This window comes from Xiphophorus maculatus, chromosome 24, assembly GCF_002775205.1.
Source record: "Xiphophorus maculatus strain JP 163 A chromosome 24, X_maculatus-5.0-male, whole genome shotgun sequence".
Classification (NCBI taxonomy): domain Eukaryota; kingdom Metazoa; phylum Chordata; class Actinopteri; order Cyprinodontiformes; family Poeciliidae; genus Xiphophorus; species Xiphophorus maculatus.
Window position 1 is genome coordinate 9,569,547 of NC_036466.1, and position 21,482 is coordinate 9,591,028.

The 21,482-nt window shown below is 38.3% G+C and overlaps 1 protein-coding gene across 2 annotated transcripts in view; it reads right to left on the reverse strand.

Annotated features, from left to right (window-relative positions):
• Nucleotides 1-21,482, reverse strand: part of zranb3 (zinc finger RANBP2-type containing 3) — a 96,388-nt gene that overhangs the window by 18,863 nt on the left and 56,043 nt on the right. For both annotated transcript variants that reach the window (XM_005810203.2, XM_023329221.1), the window contains exons 16-20: nt 17,078-17,182; nt 14,876-15,018; nt 3,982-4,122; nt 990-1,148; nt 658-850 (exon numbers count right to left, since the gene is read on the reverse strand). In XM_005810203.2, coding sequence (XP_005810260.1) covers nt 658-850; nt 990-1,148; nt 3,982-4,122; nt 14,876-15,018; nt 17,078-17,182 — 741 coding nt within the window. The remainder of the gene's footprint in view (nt 1-657; nt 851-989; nt 1,149-3,981; nt 4,123-14,875; nt 15,019-17,077; nt 17,183-21,482) is intronic.

The window sequence follows — 21,482 nt, forward strand, 5'->3', positions numbered from 1 at the left end:
AGGCTTTGACATATCCTGAAAACACACTCTCAAAGTAAAAGAAAAAAAAAAAAAGAGCGACCCCAAAGACATGCATACACATGTACACACACCTGGGAACAAACACACACACCAGAACCCCTGGTATGAACCACAGAATGAGCCTATAATCTCAAGGCTTCTCCACCACTGCGGCGTCTTATCATGCGGCTGAGTTTGTTTCCTCTAAAGCTCAGAGCATCGATCGGCGCTGATGCTGATGCCGGCGGCACTGGGAAGATGTGGGGTATCTGTGTGTGTGTGGTGGGGGGCTGGCTTTGCAGGATAACAGCCAACCAAATCAAACAGGCTTACTGGTCGGGGCCTGGCACTAGGAGAAAAAAAAGAAATCAATGTGCCCAGCAATCCATTTACTGGGAGCTGGCCCCTCGGAGTGCAGCTCAACCTGCACTATTGTGTGTTTGTGTGTGTATCTGCGTAGGTGGGACGGATGGACAGAATGGGAGGCGAATTCAGTTTCTAAACTCACACAAACACCAATAAAATAAAAAATAAAACCTCCCCCCTTTTTAAAATAAGAAAATAAATATAGCTCACATTTAAAGTCTCCTGCTAGTCATGGAGATTGAACATTTTCTTAAGATGAAATATTTTTGGTACTGGTTTTAGTTTCCCGACCTGTTTAAGAGGCAGCTGGGCCAGCCATGTGTTCTCCAGCATCTCCTTCCGCTTGGAGGCTGGTGCATCACGGACCTTCAGGAACAGCTCATGAGCTTTGAGGCCACAGTGTTGACAAATGCCTTGCTCTGCCTCCAGCACGCAGGAACGCATGAACGTCTGGCTGGACCGCAGCTGGAATTCCTCCTGGCATCTGGAAGGAAAACGGCATCAAAATGTCTGGACTGGAACTCTAGCTTTGCTATAGCTATGATTGTGCAGGAGAGACCAAATCGAAACACGCCATTGATCTGTTTTCACTATAATTTCTGTAAACTGTGGCAATCTTGTACCTGTGGCTGCAGAATCGAGTATCCCAAGCTCCACCTGTGGTAGGACAGGCCTGCTGGCAGGAGAGGCACAGAGGGACACCCTGACTGTCCACAGCCTGCAGGTAGCTGGGCTCTGAAGATGGATGGTCAACTTCTGCTTTGCAAGACTGCTGGTCCAATCTGCAGAATCCAAGGAGAAGAAAGATGTACTTCAAAAAGATTAGAAAAACACCAAGAAATCAGCTTTTACACCAGATTCAGCAACACTCTTCAGTGTAGAAGCTATTAGTGTGGGCAGAAGATACAATGTTAGCTAATTTCCAGTATCAGAAATTTCAAAGAAAACTAAATTTTAACAAAGATATGTTCATTCTGCTTATTCAGGCTGCATAAATTAAAGAAGAGATGAGAATAATTTTGGTATGATTGAAAAAATTGTTTTGTTTTTCTAAAGAAATTACAATTTCTACATATCTATATAGGTAGAATAAATTGTTTTGTTGTTATTTATAGGTCCTAAAGAGCCATTTAAATTGGATAAAATTGACATAGACATCCGATTACTTCTATTTTAAATTATTTAAATAAGAGTGAATTTATATACTGAAGCATCTAAATGTGAGATAATGCAGAAGCAACCAAACTATTAAACGTATCAGAAAACACATGAAATGTTTTTACTGTCAGAAAAAAGCAAAACAGTGTGTGCAATCTAATCTTTTTATTAAGATGACTGCTGCAGCAGCACACAAAGTGAAGTTACCTTACATCAGTCTAAATTCCTGCTTTTTCAGCATCAGTAGAGCAGTGAAAACAGTTCAATACACATTTTCATCCAATACAAATGAAATCAAAGCATTTCTGCAAACACAGACTTGGGGTGGCATATAGCTGCAGTCTGTGAAATACCTTCAGACTGTTTATATTCATGAAGCTGATGTATCATCAGCAACAATCCGAGTGTGGGTGTGTGTATGTGTGTGTGTGTGCATGCTTGTCCTTTTGGCAGGGGACAGCAAATCTGGGTATCTGCCATGTTTTCCCAGCAGGGTGCTAGAGCCACATTGGAGCGGACAGATGGACTGAATTCTCTTTCCCCGTGGTTTACAATTCAGATAGACAGAGACGGGAACAAAGAGCCAGAAAGACACAGCACTACAGAGGAAAATGCAATCATTGAAATAGAGAAGAAAACCTTCTAAAAAAAAGAACCTTGCTGCTTCAAAGTTGTGAAGATACCAAAAAATTGGAAGCACCAAGAGACGAACCCAGTGCCAGTACAGTAAAGTGGATGAAAGGAATACTGAAATAGTCTATTTACTGGTGTCCCCAATCTGAAACCGGTCAAGAAAACCTTGGAAAACTTACATTTTAACTAAAAGGAGCAACAAAACCAGAATTCTTAGCAATGTGTTTTATTTTTAGCTTAATTTAAATTCATGCCTGTACGTAGAGAACGTGCGCCGCAAAGCAGCATGGGGTAACTCTCTGTAAATTCATTCTTTAAACCTCGGAAATCACACAACATGCCTTCAGCAAACAGCGCACAGCATGCTAATGTTTACCACCTCAGCTCGTCTCTCTATAGCAAAAGGAAACCAAAGAGAGTAGGGTAGGTCCAGCTGTCAACGAAAACGCATTTTAATTTATTTGTTGCTTCCTGTGGACACAGAGGTGATTCAGAGTTGAAATAATTTAGAGAAACTCCAAATTACAGGTTTTATGCACCTGAATTAATGAACAAATGCATGAAAAATGTAAACAAATTATGTTAATAAAACTGGATAGATGAATATGAAATAACTGTACTCAATATAACAGTACAGTAGGCTAATATTTCACCTAATAATAAGGCTTTGGATTCGGATCTGGCAGGTGCAACGAAACTGATGCAGATTCTGCTGGAGAAGGCGATTTAGTGCTACTGCAGGCAGAACGCTGTCAGAAACAGGCAGGAGAGCTTCTGTTTCCACAAACAAGTGACTCAAACTTAGAAGGGGGTTGAGCTGCAATATAGATATTGTGGATTTTTATGCAGCCTCACTTAGACAAAAAAGAAATCTAAGCATTTTTCCTCTGCATTATTTCTGATCGTAAAAACATAAACTTGCTATGAATTACTTTCTCTCATTTGTTAAATGTAACGGGTTTTTTTCTGAATTTCTGAAGCGTCACTAGTTGGAAGGCAGACATGCATTATCTCTCGTACAGTTTCTACGGTTAATTCGTATAAAGCCTAAGAAGAACATTCAGATATTTAAAACCTGGACTGTTAATTGTTTGTAACAAAACATTAACATTTTTCTCAGCTATAACAACAAAAACATTAGACTTAGATTATTTTCCCCGTCTTTTGCATCTTTTATAAAGAATGTGTACTAAAGCACAGAACCAAAACCAGCAGCATAACGTGATTTGAAATGTTCTCATTTCAACACAGTCACTTCCTTGATTGACACAGTGATGCTAGCTTTAGCCTTGCATTTTCACACTCTTGAGCTTTGTTGACTAAGTTAAAGCTGTATGTTGAGCTAAAGCACTAATCCTAAATAGCGCCCCTCAGGCACACCATGAACTCTCTTGTATGGAGCAGCAGTTGTTATGAATGCTGTGTATTTGTGCGAGAGATGGAGTATTTGCTTTAGGTTTCCATAGAAATATTGCCTCCTGGGGTGAGCTGGTTGCTGCATCTAAATGGGTGGATTGTATTATGGGCTATATTTACTGTACTAACACACTCGGCAGGCCTTTGCGCCTCTGCCATGCGGATCTCCATGGAGACGACTGAGGGGGAGAAAAGGAAAATAGTCTGAATCCCAAAGTGGAAACCACATAAGACAATCCACCTTTATGTGCAAACCATAATAAAGACCAGATATAATAGCTGATCAACTTATAACAATATATCCCTGTAAGTGATGAATAAATCTTGTCAAAATCTCAGTATGAAAGATGCTATTAAGATTTTAAGGACCCTTATCCCACGCAAAATATCCATCCACATTTAACCAACCTCTCTGCAGCAGCCGATGTTTGTGAATTGCCAGATTTCCTCTTTGTGAAGAAGTTTTCCTTGGTGACCACACGGACGCCGCCTCCTTCTTCCCGGGCTTTGCTGAGGGAAGCCTCGGCAACCTCCTCTCTGCTCAGATACCTGGAAATAGTGGATTTGCAGGCGTTACAAACTATGATGGGTTATTAGGGTTGTTGTAGATACCAAAAAAATAAGGACTAGTAATAAATTTCAGCCAACAAACTTTAGAAAAGACTTGGAAATTTCTGAGCGAGAAAAGTCAAAAATCTGCGAGAAAAAATGCAGAAATTTTGATTTTAATCTTAGATATTTTCTAGAAAAATGTGGTAATTTCTGTGTGCTAAATGTTGTAAATTTGCAAGATTTTTTCTTTTGTTTAATTTCGAGAATTTGGAATTTTCTGAGATCTAAAAGTGAACTTTTGAAACTTGGAAAAGTGTTAAAAATTTCGACTTTATAAACTCAAAAAATGTCCAAATATTTTCTAGAAAATATCTGAGGTTAAACTCAAGTTTTTTCTGACAAATTTTCAACTTCTCAAATTACAAAATGTCCACGTTTTTTCTAGAAGATCTCTGGGATTAAGCTAAAAACTTTTTGTTTCTACCTTACAAATTTTCAATTTTTGGAGCTCAGAAATTTCCAAGTTCCAACTACGTGACACTTTCTAGCTCCAAACGTCGAAAATTTGCCAAAATGGAAATTTGTGAGCTCTAAAAGTCAACCTTGAGAAAGTTGGAAAAAAGTTGAAAATTCTTGGGGGAAAAAATTCAAATTTCTTTCTATGAAACATCTGAGATTAAGCTCAAAATTCCTTATTTTTTTCTTGTGAATTGTCAACTTTTCGACTTCAGAAATGTTCATGTTTTTTCTAGAAAATCTCTGAGATTAATCTAAAAATGTCTGCATTTTTTCCTAGCAAATTTAAAATGTTTGGAGCTCAGAAATGTCCAAATAGAAAAAACGTGGAAATTTCTGAGTTTCAAAACGTGAAAATGTGCCTTTAATTTCATATATTCTAAAAAAAAAAAAAAAAAAAAACTTAGAAATTTTCTGAGCTTGTAAAATCTAAACGTTTTGACTTTTGGAGTCAAAAATACCTGAGATTAATCTCAAAATTCTTGAATTTTTTTCCTCATAAATATTTTTACTTTGGGGGAGAGAAATTTCCACGTTTTTTCTAGAAATTGTCTGAGATTAATCTAAAAATCTCAGAGTTTTTGTCTCACAAATATATATTTTCTACCTACAATGTTCCTAATACACTGCCATACATAACAGGTTGATGATGACAGCTGAGTCAGAAGCATTGGGGAGTAGTTGCAGAGAAATGAACACCTAAACCGTCTCTGGCCAGCGATAGCTCTAGTTACATATGATTGGACATTTTAGTCATCCTCTCTGGTCTGCAATAATCTTGCAACAAATACTACATAAGAGGTAAAACTCAAACTCATTAACTCAGAGGCACCAAACTGTGCTTAAATGCTCAGATTTTCCCTTCTATTTCTTATTTCCTATTCCATCTGAGCACATACATTCTGTTTGTCTTCCTCCCTTGCGAATCCCATTACTATTGCTGCTGCTGAAATCTAATTTCCCCACAGGAATCGTCAATCATCTAATCTAATCCCTCTCTCCCTCCGCGGGTTCTCGTGGCCCTTGTAATACAGATGCCAGGCATGAAAGCTGAAATTGCCCACAACTTTACACGCCAATCTGGCAGAATTAAAATGACCCCGGCGTGTCAGAGTTGAGACAAAATACCGCGGCAGAAAAAAGGTGCCAAGATGTTTGCTCTGGAAGGGAGAAAATTGTAGTGGTCTTGAGAGAAAAGTGACCAATCAAAAATATCCAGAACAAACATTAGGGGTCTCCACAGAGGGATGATACAACCCCTCGAACGGTCTCCACAGAGCAATTATCCGTCCTCTCTTCTATGAGCTCTGCAGAAGCTCAGCGGCGCGCTATTTTTGCTCCTTCTGCAGGCAAGTACAAATACAATGACAAAATACCCTTTTGTTTCACCACCTACGTACTAAAACTGTTGTGTCAAAGCCTTTGTCTGGCCAAAACATGTTGACACTTTGAAAAGAAAAACTACCTACTCCTCTCTAAATATAATAAAAATGCAATTACTAAACAAATATACTAAGATCTCAATCTTAGAAGATGTATATTGTAAGTTTTTGCTTTGGTAGTAACATGTTTGTGAGGCTAATATCCACTATATTCCACCAGAACTGATTAATTTCTCATTTGGTTATCAATATTAATCCTACTATTATAATTTTTTTATATCGTTTGACAATTTGCATGGTTTTATGTTTGTCGTTCTGCTTTTAACCTTTGAAACAAACTTTGTGTTCTACTTAGCCATAAAGAAAAAGGGCTCTATAAATAATAATTTGTGAATTTTAAAGTCCGATTTAATTTAGCAGGTGTTTATTCTATATTTTTACATAGATCAGTGTATGAAAATACCAGTAAATAAATACCATATATTTTAACTGTAATTAATCACTGTTATAGTGTTTTTCATGATAAAATCATCAGTTACCAATTATGAAATCAGTAATAAAAATTGCATTAAATATGTTAATCAATATACTAATTAAAGGCAACTCTTAATAGAAAAGAATATTAATATTTTAATGGAACTCTGTGTTTCGGTTGTTTTGTGGTTTTCTGGAAGTTTGTTCCAGATTTGTGGCGGACAGAAGCTGAATGTTGCTGCTCCATGTTTGGTTCTGTTTCTGTGGATGGACAGCAGAACCAGAACCAGAACCATGTTATATTACTTTAGCAGAAGCAAGAACATGTGCTGCTTTTCTGTTTAAAAAAAGATCACAATCACACCCGGTATACATCATCACAGTTTCTCCAAGTGTTTTATAAGCCTGGCGGGCCACCAGGCTTTACTTGTGCCCCACCAGGCTAATCATTGTTAATTTACTTAAGCATTTTTTAAGACTTTATTGTTGGTGTTCAGGTATTAGTCTTCCAATCTTTAAATAACACATGACTATCAAGTGATATTTTCAAATTTCTTGTCAAATTTTAAAAAAAATTAACTCAAAAACATGGCAGACGGCTGGATGAATGACTGCCCTACCGCCCAACCACCACTAGAGGAAACCTTGCATCATTATTATAATAAACCTTTAAGTAGATCCCAGAAAGGCATAGCATTTTCACATATTATGAGATTTTCATACTTGTTTATGCTAAGCGGGAGGCACATAGGGATTAAGACATTTTTACAAACACAAACAGATGCATCCTAGATGCACAAATGAGAGTTATCATAGGTCCTTCCTGCCTATTACACTGAATAACCAGTGCTTATCATACCAAACTCAATATGTCTTTACATCCCTGCTGTTATTAGCATAATCTTTACTGTTTTTATGCACAAATACACTTGCACATAATGACCAAATCTATTGTACATACTTTTCTTCGCTTCTGTACACCTGAATGTCCCAACTGAGAGATAATTAAGGTTATTTCTATTCCAATTTGTGTAACAAAAACTCATAGCAGTTAAATGTAAAAAAAACAACAACAACAAAACAAACAAAAGGAGAAAAGAGAAAATAACTGGTCAAGTTTCAGTGTTAACTGTGTTGTATCAAGCAGAGAAAAATGGATTTATCTGTGAGATAACAAGCCAGAGAAGACAAAAATACAGATTAAAAAGATGAGGCCAAGAGGCATCTACAGGGTGGTGTGGCCATTTTACAGACAATCAACTCTGGTGATGAAGATGTTCACTAATTGCGGTGAGGATCAATAATTAATGTATCTTCCAAGCATTTGTTCTGACACTTGTGTCAATTCTTGGATTTGCTTTGATTAAACTCTACAGCAGTCAGACTCGCAGTGGCCCTGAAACGGCTGAAAGAAAAATCAATGAACAGAACGCCTCTCCGAGAAAACACAGAAAAATATTAATTTAATAATGCCTTAATATGAAAGCAAATTTTCAGCCACAGATGAGATAAATATACTGAGACCGAATGAGTTACTTGCTTTTTCATGTTAATTGGAAGGTGTTGCCACTGTACAACTCTTTTTTATTTTTTCCAACTTGGCCCTGCAGGCTTGGCAGCAACATTTATATGCATTTACACCAACTCCATCTGGCCAGAACGCTTCTTTGGGAGAGATACGGAAAAGAAGAAGACGAAAAAAACACGGCGAAGATGGATGGCAGCAGGCAGAAAGTGGAGGAGAGACACATCAAAGTGGAGAAGTTTCTCTGGAAGCTGTAGGGAGATGAGGAAAAAGGTAAAGCCTTCATCAAACACAAGAGCTTCCTTTGCTTCAAACGGTCCCAGCACAGAGGCGGGATGAAACGAGATACCATATACTAAACTGGAGTCCAACTGCGCTGCTGGGAGAGCGTGGATGTGTGAGCATATTTGCATTTTTTAATGCAGCCAGGAGCCAGGACAGTAATTCTGTATACTGAGGTGACTTCTGCCCCTTTCTGATGAATTATACTTTCTGTTATGATTTATACCAGTGAGAAGAGAAAATGCTCTCTAATTTGGTAACTTCCAATTATAATCTGTGGAGCTGCAGTGTTTCTGCTACTATTTGATTGGGCTTGAGCTTATTTATTTCATTGTTAAGGAATGTTACATTGTATTAATGTTTATAAAAATCAATCATGTCATAATTTATCAAAACTAATCTGCTCTGATTATAATTTGACTCAACTTTTAACATTTCTGTTCCCCGAGAAATCCTTAAATCTCCTTGGCAACCATTCAGCTGTACAAAAAACAAGATACGCCTTTAAGACGTTTCTAAGCGTCATTTCCCCCACTTAGCTCCTTCAGACTAGCCAACAGCAATTAGCAAACACCTGGGGGAACTGCCAACTTCATTACAGGAGCCACTTCTCAGTAAAACAAATATTAAAAACATTGTTAAAGCTTTAATAGAGGAGCAACGTTGTGATGAGGAGTTTTTAAAGAGACAGTGACCCAATTTCAAGGCACTAAATTAGGAAGTATAATTTCTTTTAAGTAATATTTGATATTTATTGTATTTTTATAAATACTGAAGTTATACTCATAATACTGACCCTTTAAAAAGTAGCTACAGACACTTTTACATAAATTCTTTTTACAATAAGAGCCACTAAGAAACAGTTATATGTAGGCAACATGAGCACCCCAGTACATGTATATACATTTCCCAAAAAGATCTAACAAAATACCGAATATTTTCTTCTATAGTTTTGACAGCTAAAGTGATTTAAAGACGTGAAAACCAAACAAAGCAGCCAGACCTGTCACAATAACAAACTTATTGTGATAAACAATAATATCATTGTTTTGAGATCATTTTCAAGTAATATAATAACAATAATGGCATAATAATACAAGAACACATTATCAGAGATCAATAAACTTTAAATTCTAATGAACATTTAAACACTAGAACTGGGAGACATTTTAAAAATCCAAAATAAATAAAGAAAACAACAGAACCAACAAATAAAATGAATTATGAAGTCTCTGCAAACCAAATTATCTTTCAAAAAAGAGATAGTTGGGAACAAAAGCCCCACCTGGCAACTTTTATTATCTAATTTTTGGTAAACTAGAGAAAGAAAAACGATAATCAAGCAAATGAAAACTATTGAGTTTCTTTTAATTTATCATGTAATTAACTGATTTATTGTTTATTACGACAGGCCTAGAAGCAGCACAGTCAATACCCAGCAGTCAACCAGATCATTTGGAGGCGACGTTCCACTGATGGCCGGTTGACGCTCAGCTGCAGGCGCGCGGCTGCAGGGTCATGGCGGCAGTGGGAAGCTGACAGAGCATCAAGCTCCATCCAGGCGGTTCTGCAGGACCCGGCTCAGCTGTGTGAAATCAAACTAACGAGCTCTGATTCGCTGTGGCCCAGCTGAAGCTGCCTGATTGATTGCTGCTTTCACAGTACGCATGTTCTGCAGCCTTATTTTCGGCAGCACACAGGAGATATTCTCAGTTGGTTTTTTTGATGTGAAGGAAACAAAGAGTTTCTAATTCACATTGGACATGTGCAGACCAATTATCCTTAATATTAAAACACTTCAGAGGTGAACTGACTGCATATTAACAATCTAATTAAGAGTGTTCAAAAACCACGGATTCTTGTTTCTACCCAGGTACACAGAACCAATTTAATACTCTGGAAAGATTGTAATGTTATACCAGCAAAGCTCTTCTCATTATTAGAAACAGTCGGAAATCTATGGAGGTCCAATAATGTCATAATTCAATAAACAAATAGATAGTTAAATGGTCAACCAAGTGTATTACTGTTAATTAATTACAAAAAACTCCGTTTTTATATAATAAAAACAATTCTGTTTCCAAAAATCTTACATAATCATCTCACTATTTAATTATTTCATGGTCTATATATATCCATAAAAAGTGGGCGGAGCTTATAGTAAAAACAAAGTCAATATAATATGACTAAATTTGACAATTTATACAGGTAAACCAATCAGATATTCTGGATATTTAATGAGCCACTGTAACAGCTTAAGCAACCTTGGAAAACTGCAACACAGGAATTATGAAATGATTAAAAAAAGCTAAGAAAGATATATGCTTTTAACATAAAATGAGTTCAAATTTAAAAAAATAATTTTGGCATTTTTTAAATTATTTATTTCCAATTTTTCGCTAAGTGTAAAATATATCACTAACAATTTAAGTGTCTCAAGGAGAGGAGAGAATCACCTTAAACTGTCAACAATGCAAAGACAATAAACCCAACAATGAGCTTTACAAACACACTGTATAGTGAAAAGTGTGAAATCCAGCTGATATTATTGTTGAAATACTGTGTTGAAAAAAAGAGAAAGTTTCCCTGTTATATAAAGAACAATCCATCATGTGAAAATGTGTTTAGCTGCTTTGGAAAAGAGTTTGAAATTTGAGTTTCAGCTTGAGATTTCAATGTACATTGGGAAGCTAGTGTTTCCAGCTGGGGGTGTGGAGTCAGAGAGGTGTGGGCTTTTTATTAGGGAAGAAGAAAGTAATAAGTTATGAAATCAGAAGTGTGGGATCAGACAAGTATGAATCATTCCAGACACCAGAAAATTAGATAACTTGGTCCCAATGGAAGTGCTGTAAGTCTGAATAATCTTGTTAGGATTATTCTTAAACCTCTTCAGGACATTCAGCAGCTACTATCACAAAGTGTGAAATTGTTTGGTTTTTCAAGATGTACTGTCCTGGTGAGAAGATTATCTTAACAGCAGCTTTTAAGCTTTCTTGCAGTTAAACAAGAGTGAATACATTTGAATTTATTGAGATTTTCTTTCTGTATTTGTATGTCTCTCATAGACCACACTATGTAGCCATCAATGTACCTCTGGAATAACACCGGCTGAATATCTTCCTCTCGTCTTGTTGGCAGAAATATAGTTTATTCAAAAAGATTGAATTCCTGGGTGCAGACCTGGCTTTTGAGTACAACCTGTAAAGACTCAATAAGGTTGAGGTCGGGGTCATGTTGCATTATTATTAACAAAAATACTTTTGAAGTTTGTTTGAGATGGTTGTCCTGCTAGCTCACCCAGCTCTATTCAGTTTCCAACATTTGACTCTAACTGTCTAGACAGATTCTAGGAACAAAATAAACAGGTTAAGATGTTAAAACAAACAGGAATGACTGAGGTTGAACTGGAAGCAGCTTGAATACCAGCATACCTCACTATAGTGAAGCTACTTTTATACCAACAAGGACTAAGAAGGTCCAGATCAAAAATATATGCTCCAAAATGTTCTTAAAACCTAACTTAACAAAACTACAGCTGTTTGGCCACAATAACAAGTATTATGGGAGTCAGGGTGTGGCTTAATTTTTGACACAGGAGTTTAAGACCTTTCAAGACTTTTTAAAGACATTTTATAAAAATGTAAAATCAACTTCTAGACCAGGTATGTTAAACTCTAGTCTTCAAGGGTTGGTGTCCAAATGGTTGAACGAACTCCTGAGCATCTAATCAAGATCTAAAGTCCTGCAAATGACCTAAATATTTAATCCAGAAAGCAGAGACACCAGTTCCTGATGAATGGAGTTTGTTAAAACTTGATCCCAACCGGAAACCCAAACATGTTTTGGTACTAGATAACGCTGCCTAACGTCCAACTCAAACCTGTTGAAAACTTGCAGACTACGCCTGAAATACAAATCCCCATAAGTACGTTGTATTCCTCCCATTAGGAGTGTGTGTAAACTTTCCATAAAGATGTGTTGTGGTGGCTCTGAAAGCAGCAGCGCCTTACAGTAGGCAGGACGCAAACTGGATTAAAACCCTCTCACCTCTCAACATCTTTATAAATCACCACAAGTGGCTCCTGATGAAAACATCCAGAGTGTTGGGAACCCGGGCAAAGTGCATAAAGCGTGAAGTATTTGAAAACTGAGCGTCTCGGCGCTGGGAAGGTGAGTAGCGACTGTCCCGCTGAGCCCGAGCTGGAGCTTGATTGGTTCTGATTAGTGAATAAATCAAACAGGTATCAAATCAAGCTGAGCCAATTGCCTCCTACTCGCACCTTGATTAGGTTCATGCACCCAAACGTGCTCCCCAGTCGAGAAACCCTCTCCCTCACATACGCACACACACACACAAACAGGAGTCCACTGTGTAATTGGCAAACTCTCCCTGCCTTTACCCAAGCCAGCTGTAATTAGTGTGCCAGCAACAATGCTTGTTTGTCAAAAAAAACCGCACATCTACACACACGCAACACTCATCCCATCCTCCATTATGCCTCAGCTAACACCCTTTGATACACCCACACACACATGGACACACAGATACTATTCAGGCTTTCCGCAGCGCCTGGGGCAGTTAGTATTTACAAATCGGCTCATTTTTCTGTGAAATCTAACACCGCGCTTCTTGGTTTTCTGACACTATGTTGGGAACTGATTCATCTCGCCATTTACACAGAGTTAAAATGTCTACCAACAAGAATGTGGCTTGTTAAATCATTCCTTACTGATTTGTTTGTGGGGCAGACGAGGTTCTTGTTCCCTTGATACAGTTCATGGATTTATCTGAGCTCGTGCAGCTGGCCCTTAGTTAGCGAACGGACGCCATTTAAAATGATGGAAGGACACCAATGAACATTTTTGACCATTTTTGTGAGAGAAATGGATCTTATAGGAAGTGCTAAAGATTCATTTAGATTGATCTGGTTGCTAGGAGATGTAGCTCATTTGTGAAAAGAGGCAATGGCTTACATGAGTACCGCATTTTATCATATTACTTCAATATTACTTGGATTTTACGTGATAGAGAAACACATGATACAAAATATCTGCAGAGTGTGGTGGCCAGTGTTTAGTGACTTTCAACACTAAACACTTAAATGGGCCTAAAGACTAAACACTTTCTGCCTTGTGCGGCAGAGAGATGGAAGGAAGATGAGGAAAAACCCCAAAAATAATAAAAAAAATTAATCTAAAACATTTTTTAATCATGAAATGTAATCTGTTTTTCAATGAGTATTACAAAATATATGTTAAAATGAGTTATTGAAATGCTATATTTATAAGGCTGCTTTGCGAGCTCAAGATAGCATAGCTAGCATAGGTAGCAAACACGAAATGGTCAAGTTTCTGACAAAAAAAACACTGAAGCGAAATTCCGTGTAAGAGGTGTATGGAGCCTCGTGCCGGAAGCCCATTAAAATGCATCTACATCGTTTTAAACTGTGTGATTGTGAGCGTGAGTGGGAATGAAAATAGCAACAGGTATTTTGTTCCATATAACACAGTAGGAGTGTAACAGGTAAACCTTCTATGGATGCAAACTCGACTAAAAACCCACCTGTTTAGGATTGTATTTGAAACGTAATCAATTACAAAATTTATTGATGGATCTTGACTTAATGTCGTGTTTTGATTGTTGATTCTATGTTGCATTGTGTTTCTGTGTTTGTAATGATGTAAAGCACTTTGAAATGCCTTGCTGCTGAAATGTGCTATACAAATAAAATTTGATTGATTTATTGATTTATTGATTGATTGATTGATTGATTGATTGATTGATTGATTGATTGATTGATTGAAGGACCATCAAGCAGCGTTTCTGTGGCATGACACTGCTGTAAAAAAAAACACCTAAGAACTCATAGCCAATTAAAATAAGCAGGTAGGAGGCAGCAGTTATGCTAAACAACTGCTTAGCATAAATGTTTAGCATTTATATGAATATGCTAAGATTTATATGAATAAATAGTGAATAAGTGAGGAAAAACATTCTAAAAGTTGATGTTTCTTTAAATATTTTGTAGCAATGTTGGTGGGTTTGCAAAAGGTTGTTCCAGTCCAGAAGCTAATACTGTTTGTGGCTGGGGGGGGGGGGATCCAGTGTAAAATAAGTCTGGCAGGCTGCCAGGCTTATTATATACTGGGGGGGATCTCACATCCTTTTGTAGCTCTGACTGTAAGTTGCTGCAGTCTCAAATCTTTTGCAACCTCCAACAAATTTTCCTCCTGCATTAGGCTTTGTTTAGCTCTGACTAGCTACACATCAACTCTGAACTGCTTTCCCTACTGCATGATTCTGCCACTACCGTGCTTTACTCTAAGGATGGCATGCAGAATTTTGAGGACCTCACAGAAAAGCTGGATTTATACGGATAAATTCATATTCACTAATAAAATAACTTCTGAATGCAACAGTTAAATTAGACTTTACTTAGGTGTAGCATTTTAAGAGTTTAAGATATTTTTTTAATCAAACCACATTGAATTTAGTGGTTTTAAATGTATAAAATGTAGCAAAGTTAAGTATTTGTGATTCCATATTGGTGGAGGAGTGTTAGGATCTGACCTGTTGGTGCTGGAGTGGGGACGCTGGTTGGCGGCCAGCTGCTGCAGGCCCAGGGTCGGGCTGTGGAAGAGAAAAGCACTGCGTCGCAGCAACTTCTGCTTCATGGCTGCCAGGCCGCTCCACTCCTGAACAAATCTCAGCACCTGCAGGGGAGGGGAGAGAGTCGCGACAACTCACTTTACGCTCAGTTTCAAATTGAAGCTGCTGGAGGCTTCATCTTCATCGCAAATTGATGCCTCGGACGTCGGGAGCTTTTTCTAAAAGCAAAACATTTTCTCATTTTTGAAGCTGCTCCTCGAGCTCAAAACAAACAATTCAAACTGAGAGCGTTTTCCAGACAGCCGAACAAAACTCATCAAAGCAAAGGAGAGATGTGTATACTTTTAGCCAAGCGGAGCATTCAAAGAAAATCCAGTGAAAATGAAGCAAATAGGACTCTGGTCACCAAAGTTAATGGGCAATTCACCAACATATATTACACTTGAGAAGCGTTTATCTTTATGAATGATGCACACTGTCAAAAGATGACATTTTTGGGCTGTTCTTGCAGCTTATGAGGAGCGGTTTGGTAAAAATGTTCATATAAAACTCGACTCATTTAAAAGCAGGCCAGTTTGGCAATAAAATAGGACTAATGTCACTTCTTCTGTATCCTTTAACAACAAAATTCCACTTTGAAACACTATTTTTCAATTCAGAAAAAAAATCTCTTTACTGATACTTATGAGCAGTTTTAAATGATTAATAGATTCAACAGGAAAGAACTGTTCTGTTTTTTCAGCCAAATTTCCACAGTTCTGCTCAAGTCGTGCCTAGAGAGTATAGCTGAAATATTAGACATTCAAATGGAGTTTTTATAGCAATTTATTTCATGGTTGTATTTTTTCTTTAATTACAGTGGCTGCAGCAGAACTCACAGAGCACTGCTCCCCTGTCCAAGGCGCATCACCGCCCACATTAAACTGTTTGCCTGGTATTGATTGCGAGGGACAATCGGAGGGTAACGGGGCATAAATGATGGGTCAGACGATGGATGCAACTCACGCCTGGGTTTTACAAAGCAACATAAACAACGCGACAGGTGGGACGTCTGTCAGCAGCTCTGATAGCGCTGCGGCAGATTCCAGGATTTAATACGTGCGGGGTCGTTTGAGGCGATGATCCGTCTCCTTTAACGACCCTCATAAAACCGTACTTTCTCTTTTTGCTGTTCTCCCCGGCTATGAGGAAGCCGCTTCTTCCTCCACCCCCCATTCCTAAACACCAGCATCACCGTCCCGCTCAGGGCTCATGCACATTTTTTATGTCAAAATTTTGAGTTTTCTTTCCCCCAGAATCAAATCTCCAGAGGTCTTAGTGGGTGTTTTAGGTCTTATTTACTGAAAATGTTTCTCTTGTGATCCGGCTTTAAATATGGAGTCAAGCAAAAAACACAGACTGGGGAGGGAAGAAAAACAGATGGATGAATGAAAAATGATGAACTGATGGATGGATGGATGGATGGATGATAAAACACAAACAGATGGTTTGATGGAAAGATAGATAAAGGTCTGATGGATAAGTGGCAGAATAGATGAACTGATGGACGGAGAGACGGACTGTGTTTTCCTTTTCCAAACTTTTCCAGATCTGGATCCTGCCTAAATCGAACTTTAGGTAATCCTGTCCGTTTAAGAACCGGACGCCCTTCAGGCCCTGGAGAGAGAGAGAGTGAGTCCACAGTCCATCCATCCGTCAGGCTTTCAACTCTCTGATCGGAGGTATTATTAGTTTCACTCGACGCTCACATGCATATATCGGGCAGGTTTAATAAGCCCCCTCACTGCCTTGCGTCTCTTTTTTATTTGGACAGTGGAATTAAGAAAAGATCTCCGAAGGATGCCATATGAACTAAATTATCTCTGAAATTTTGGGAATTCCTAAAGCAGCCTGTGATAAAACCAACTTTCAACTCCAATCTGGAGTCGTCGCAGAATTTGATTTCATTGTTAAGGTTCAACTGAAGAAAAACGACACGTTTTACTCTAAAGATTAGCTCTAGTTTAATTTGCTTTTAAATTCTTTTCCACTGCAATGACAAAATAAGGAGGTCCATCGCTCTGGTGTGAGCACTGCAGCCCACACACACGTCCATGATCTTCAAAGAAAAGAGACAACACACACACACACACTCAATCTCTGTGCCTGGCGGGAAGGGCAGACCTGTATTCGATTTTCCCGGTGCTGGCTGAAGGCCTCCGGCAGGTCGTCCCAGTTGGTTAGCTTGATGTCCAGAGGGATGAAGCTCAAGTTCAACGGCGCTCCGTCCTAAATGACGAGGAGACAGAGACGTTGGCGGGAGCATGAAGAATGGTTAGCCACCAGAGAGTGGGTACTAATATTAGTCATAAACATTGTAAAACCATATAATATACAGGCGCCTCACAATCATCCACAGGTTTTGGTTTTCCTTCTGGGCGCTCAAGAACAAAGGCGAAAAATCTTATAAAAACGCTGATTGAAATAATTTTGAAATAACTCCTAATCCAACATTGGTAGAAACAAATCAACAACAAAGTACAACCAAGGTTTCCCCCAGAAAACTTGCTAAGCCCGGTGGTTGGGCGCTAGGGCAGTCATTCATCCAGCATTCTGTCGTGTTTTTCAGTTAAATTTTTTTTCATGTTGACAGAAAATTTGAAAATATCACTTGATAATCATGTGTTATTGAAAAACTGGACGATTAATATCTGAACACCAACAATAAAGTCTTAAAAAATGCAAACATAAAAAAAACAAACCTAAATAAATAGGCCTGGTGGCCCGCCAGGCTTATAATACACTGGGAGAAAACCTGTACGACTTTAATTCCAAATCTCAAAACATAACCCTTATGCACACAAGTGGGCATTTCAAATGAACAATGACTTGAACAATTTGTTTTTACATCAAACACATGTCTATCAATACCAAAATATTCAAATAAGTCAAGTGTAAAAATGTACTCAAATAAATCAATACCTATGGCTAAAAGTAGTCTTAAGAAACAGTTATTCACTCCTCCGACTGAAAAACCCAAATTGTCACTCTGTAATTAGAAACCCAATATCCAGAGTTGCAGAGTTCACATGCAATTAGTTTCATTATGTACCCTGTCTCAGTTTGCACTAAAACTTTGGTATCTTTAGCCAAGCAATCAGATTTCTAATTACTAACTCACAAAACTTGAATCCAATTACATTCAAGTTCTCTAATCTGGCCACACTTTATTCTTTATTGGTTTCCATGGTGATTCCTGTGGTAACCAAGCAGCTCGTTAGCAATCTCAGTTGTTTTCTCTCTTTTTTTATGACGCACGTTTGAAGACGGTGCTTCTTCTGTGACACTTTGCATGCATTAGCATCAATAATAGGCAGAAAAACATGCATATACCAGTAAGACCGTACCTTCCTGTAATTATAGGTAATCACACTGCAGCGGTTTGGTGGTAACAGTATAATCATTGGGGGGAAAAAAATAACCCAAGTAAAAAACATTTTCCCAGTTATTACGGTTTCATTAGTTCTAACTACAGTCAATTTGAAGCCTGGGAAGCCACTTACCCTCAGAATTAACTCCAATCAACCAACAGCCACTGTGCCACACACTGGGCTCATTTTACAATAGGCGGGGGAAGGTTGACCACTGAAATGCCACATTGTGGAGCCACTTCAGGGCCGTAGATGAGGGCCAGAGAAGAAAGGAAAAAGGATAAAGTCTAAAGGTTAATACCTGCCAACCGCCGACACAGGGATTTGGAGATGTATATCAACATTAGGAAGTCTTTCCTGAGCTGCGACGGTCTTGCTCAGAGCCCCTTGTGTTTATTTGGATTATGGGAAAATAAATATCATGGAGAGTCAGGGGAACGGTGCAGCTGGTTGTGCTGTAACAGCATGGAGCAGGATTAGAGCTAGATGTTGGAGGAAGAAGAGCGTCTCTATCTTCACTAACAAGCAAGAAGGAGCAAACAGTTTTAGACATTTACCTGCTCTTCACCACAGTCTTTCATTAGAGTATTCCCAACTTTATTATTTACTTACTTTAAATAAAGGTTAACTCTGTAACAAACCAGTTCACAGTTAGAAAACTACAGAAAGTCACAAAGTCTCCATAACAACGGATTGTTTCAGAGTGATGCTCGGAAAAAACTTTTCTGTCCAACAATCAGAAACGTGAACATGCGGAGAACGCCAAATTCCTCCAGGACTTTAACTAGAACCACATGCTTTGGTCAAATGAGATTAAATCTGAGCTTTTTGGAAACAAGCACTCCAGGTGTAACAAAAGAAAAGCATCTGGGTTTCATGTTACTCCTCCAAAAACCATGGGAACTGTAAAGTGCTTGGCATCATGTCAAGACATTTAAAATAAAATCGGAAGGGTCTTTGAGCATCAAATGATCCAAAACAACTAAAAAACAGACGAGTTAGATACAGAATCCAACATTTCCCAAGACTATAGAAACTATAAAAAAAATCTGTGGACTGAGGTAAAAAGAAGCAAGCAGGAGGGATTGCTGCAAAGTCAATGACTCGATGAAATTGCCTGGAATTTTTACACAGAAAGTTTTTTCTTTCATTGACATAGTACTAGCTGAATCAGAACTTATGTGCTAGTATGTATTTTTTTCTGTAATTTTGACTTGTGTATGGAAAAGTTTTTTAAAAATTACCAAAAACATAAGTAAATAAACCTGAAGATAATTGACTGAATCTTTTCTATCCGAATGTGTTAGAACAGCCTAGTCAAAGTCCAGACCTAAAAAAAAACCCAAATGGGAATCTTTGGAAAGGCTTGAAAACTGATGCTCACAGATGCAAAAATGTATCATTTTTCATTTTCTACTTCACAGTTACACTCTACTTTGTCTAAAAAAAAACAATAAAATACATGAAAGTTTTAAAATAATTCACAGGGAATGGGTAGTTTTTCATCCTAGACGTAAAGCAAATGGCAACAGTTACCATTTCACCAGTAGAAAATGGACATAAAACACTTAATCCACCCGATATTTTTCCTCCAAGCCCGTCTGACAAATCTTCATCTGATTTTGCACTCAACAATGCCCCTGAGTGAATTAGACGCCTGGCCAGGGATTATCCCAATGTGACAGCTTTGCAACCAAAATTCCACTAGTTTATCATTTAAACGACAACGGGGGACATTTATCTCAATGGCTTATCGCCTCCGCCCCGCATACATGACACTTGTCTATTGCCGCCGGAGAAATGTTCCTCAGTTCGGCGCTTTGGTCCGCTCTATTTAAAACCCTCTCGTCTCTTATCTGCTTGAGCGGGGAAGGAGCTTGAGCCCTCATGAATGAAACAAAAGGCAGTTAAGTATCACAACGCGATCGATGCCGAGGTCTGTTGGCAAGCGTCACTCGGATAGGGTGCCAAGAATGCACAGGACTGCAATTAGAGTCTCGCTTGGGTAAAACTGCGGCTTGTATTAATCTGATGGGTGGAGGGAGGCAGCAGAAGGTTCAATTATGAGAACATTTGACTTGATGACCAAATGAAAGCCAAAATGTCTGCAGATGATCGCTGGGTTTAGCTGCTTCTTCAAGGTAAGCAGCAAATGCTTTGCTAAGGACTCTTTACTCAGCAGTTTTAAAAGGAGATCGTCAGAAGGCATAGACAAGTCAATTCAATCTGGATTTAATTTAACTATAATCTAGTCTTTTTGAGGGGTCAAAATGAACTAAATCAAGGTTTCCCCAGAAAACTTGCTACGCCCAGTGTTTGGGTGCTAGGGCGGTCATCCATCCAGCGGCCCGTCGTGTTTTTCAGAAAATGTTTAAAGTTGACAGGAAATTTTAAAATATCTCCTGATAATCATGTGTTATTGAAAGATTGGAAGATTAACACCTGAACACCAACTGTAAAGTCTTAAAAAATGCAAACATTTTACAAAGACTTAAATAAATAAGCAATGCTAAGCCTGGTGGGGACGCAAGTAAAGCCTGGTGGCCCGCCAGGCTTATAAAACTCTGGAGGAAACCCTGTAAACATACCTTTTAATGATTTATATTTGACTGGGTGTCATTGGATAGCTTTAGAACCACATACAACAGCAATAATATGATCTAACTTTCTTTACATAACCGCTTTGGGCTGTCAAATGAATTTTCTGACTCTACTAAGGACCCTTGGAGTTTGAAGTCACTTTATTACACGCATCTCTTTAAAACTGGATTAAAAGTCCTGTTTAGACCAATCGTATCCTGTTTTCTGATGGTCACACATTCTCCTCAAGAATCAAGAGTCATTGTCACAACTTATTTTGGTTTTGTCTGTCCAGTTGTTCCATAAATCTTGTGGTTTCCTGAGATGCAAATCTGCAAACCTACAATGCCATGAAGAAGTATTTGCCTTACATGTCAATTCTAAACTATTCTCTGTTTAATTCCAAGATGGAAACAATGGTGTTCACTGCTGCTCTCATGTTTGATTGTTTTCCAAGAAGTTACACTTTAATCTCATCAATCCAGTGAAGACTTTCCCAAACGTCTTGCCCAATGTGAGAAGAGTCAGCGGTGGTTTTTGCCTTGAAAACTTCTATTAGCGGCCATGGTGTTAACATT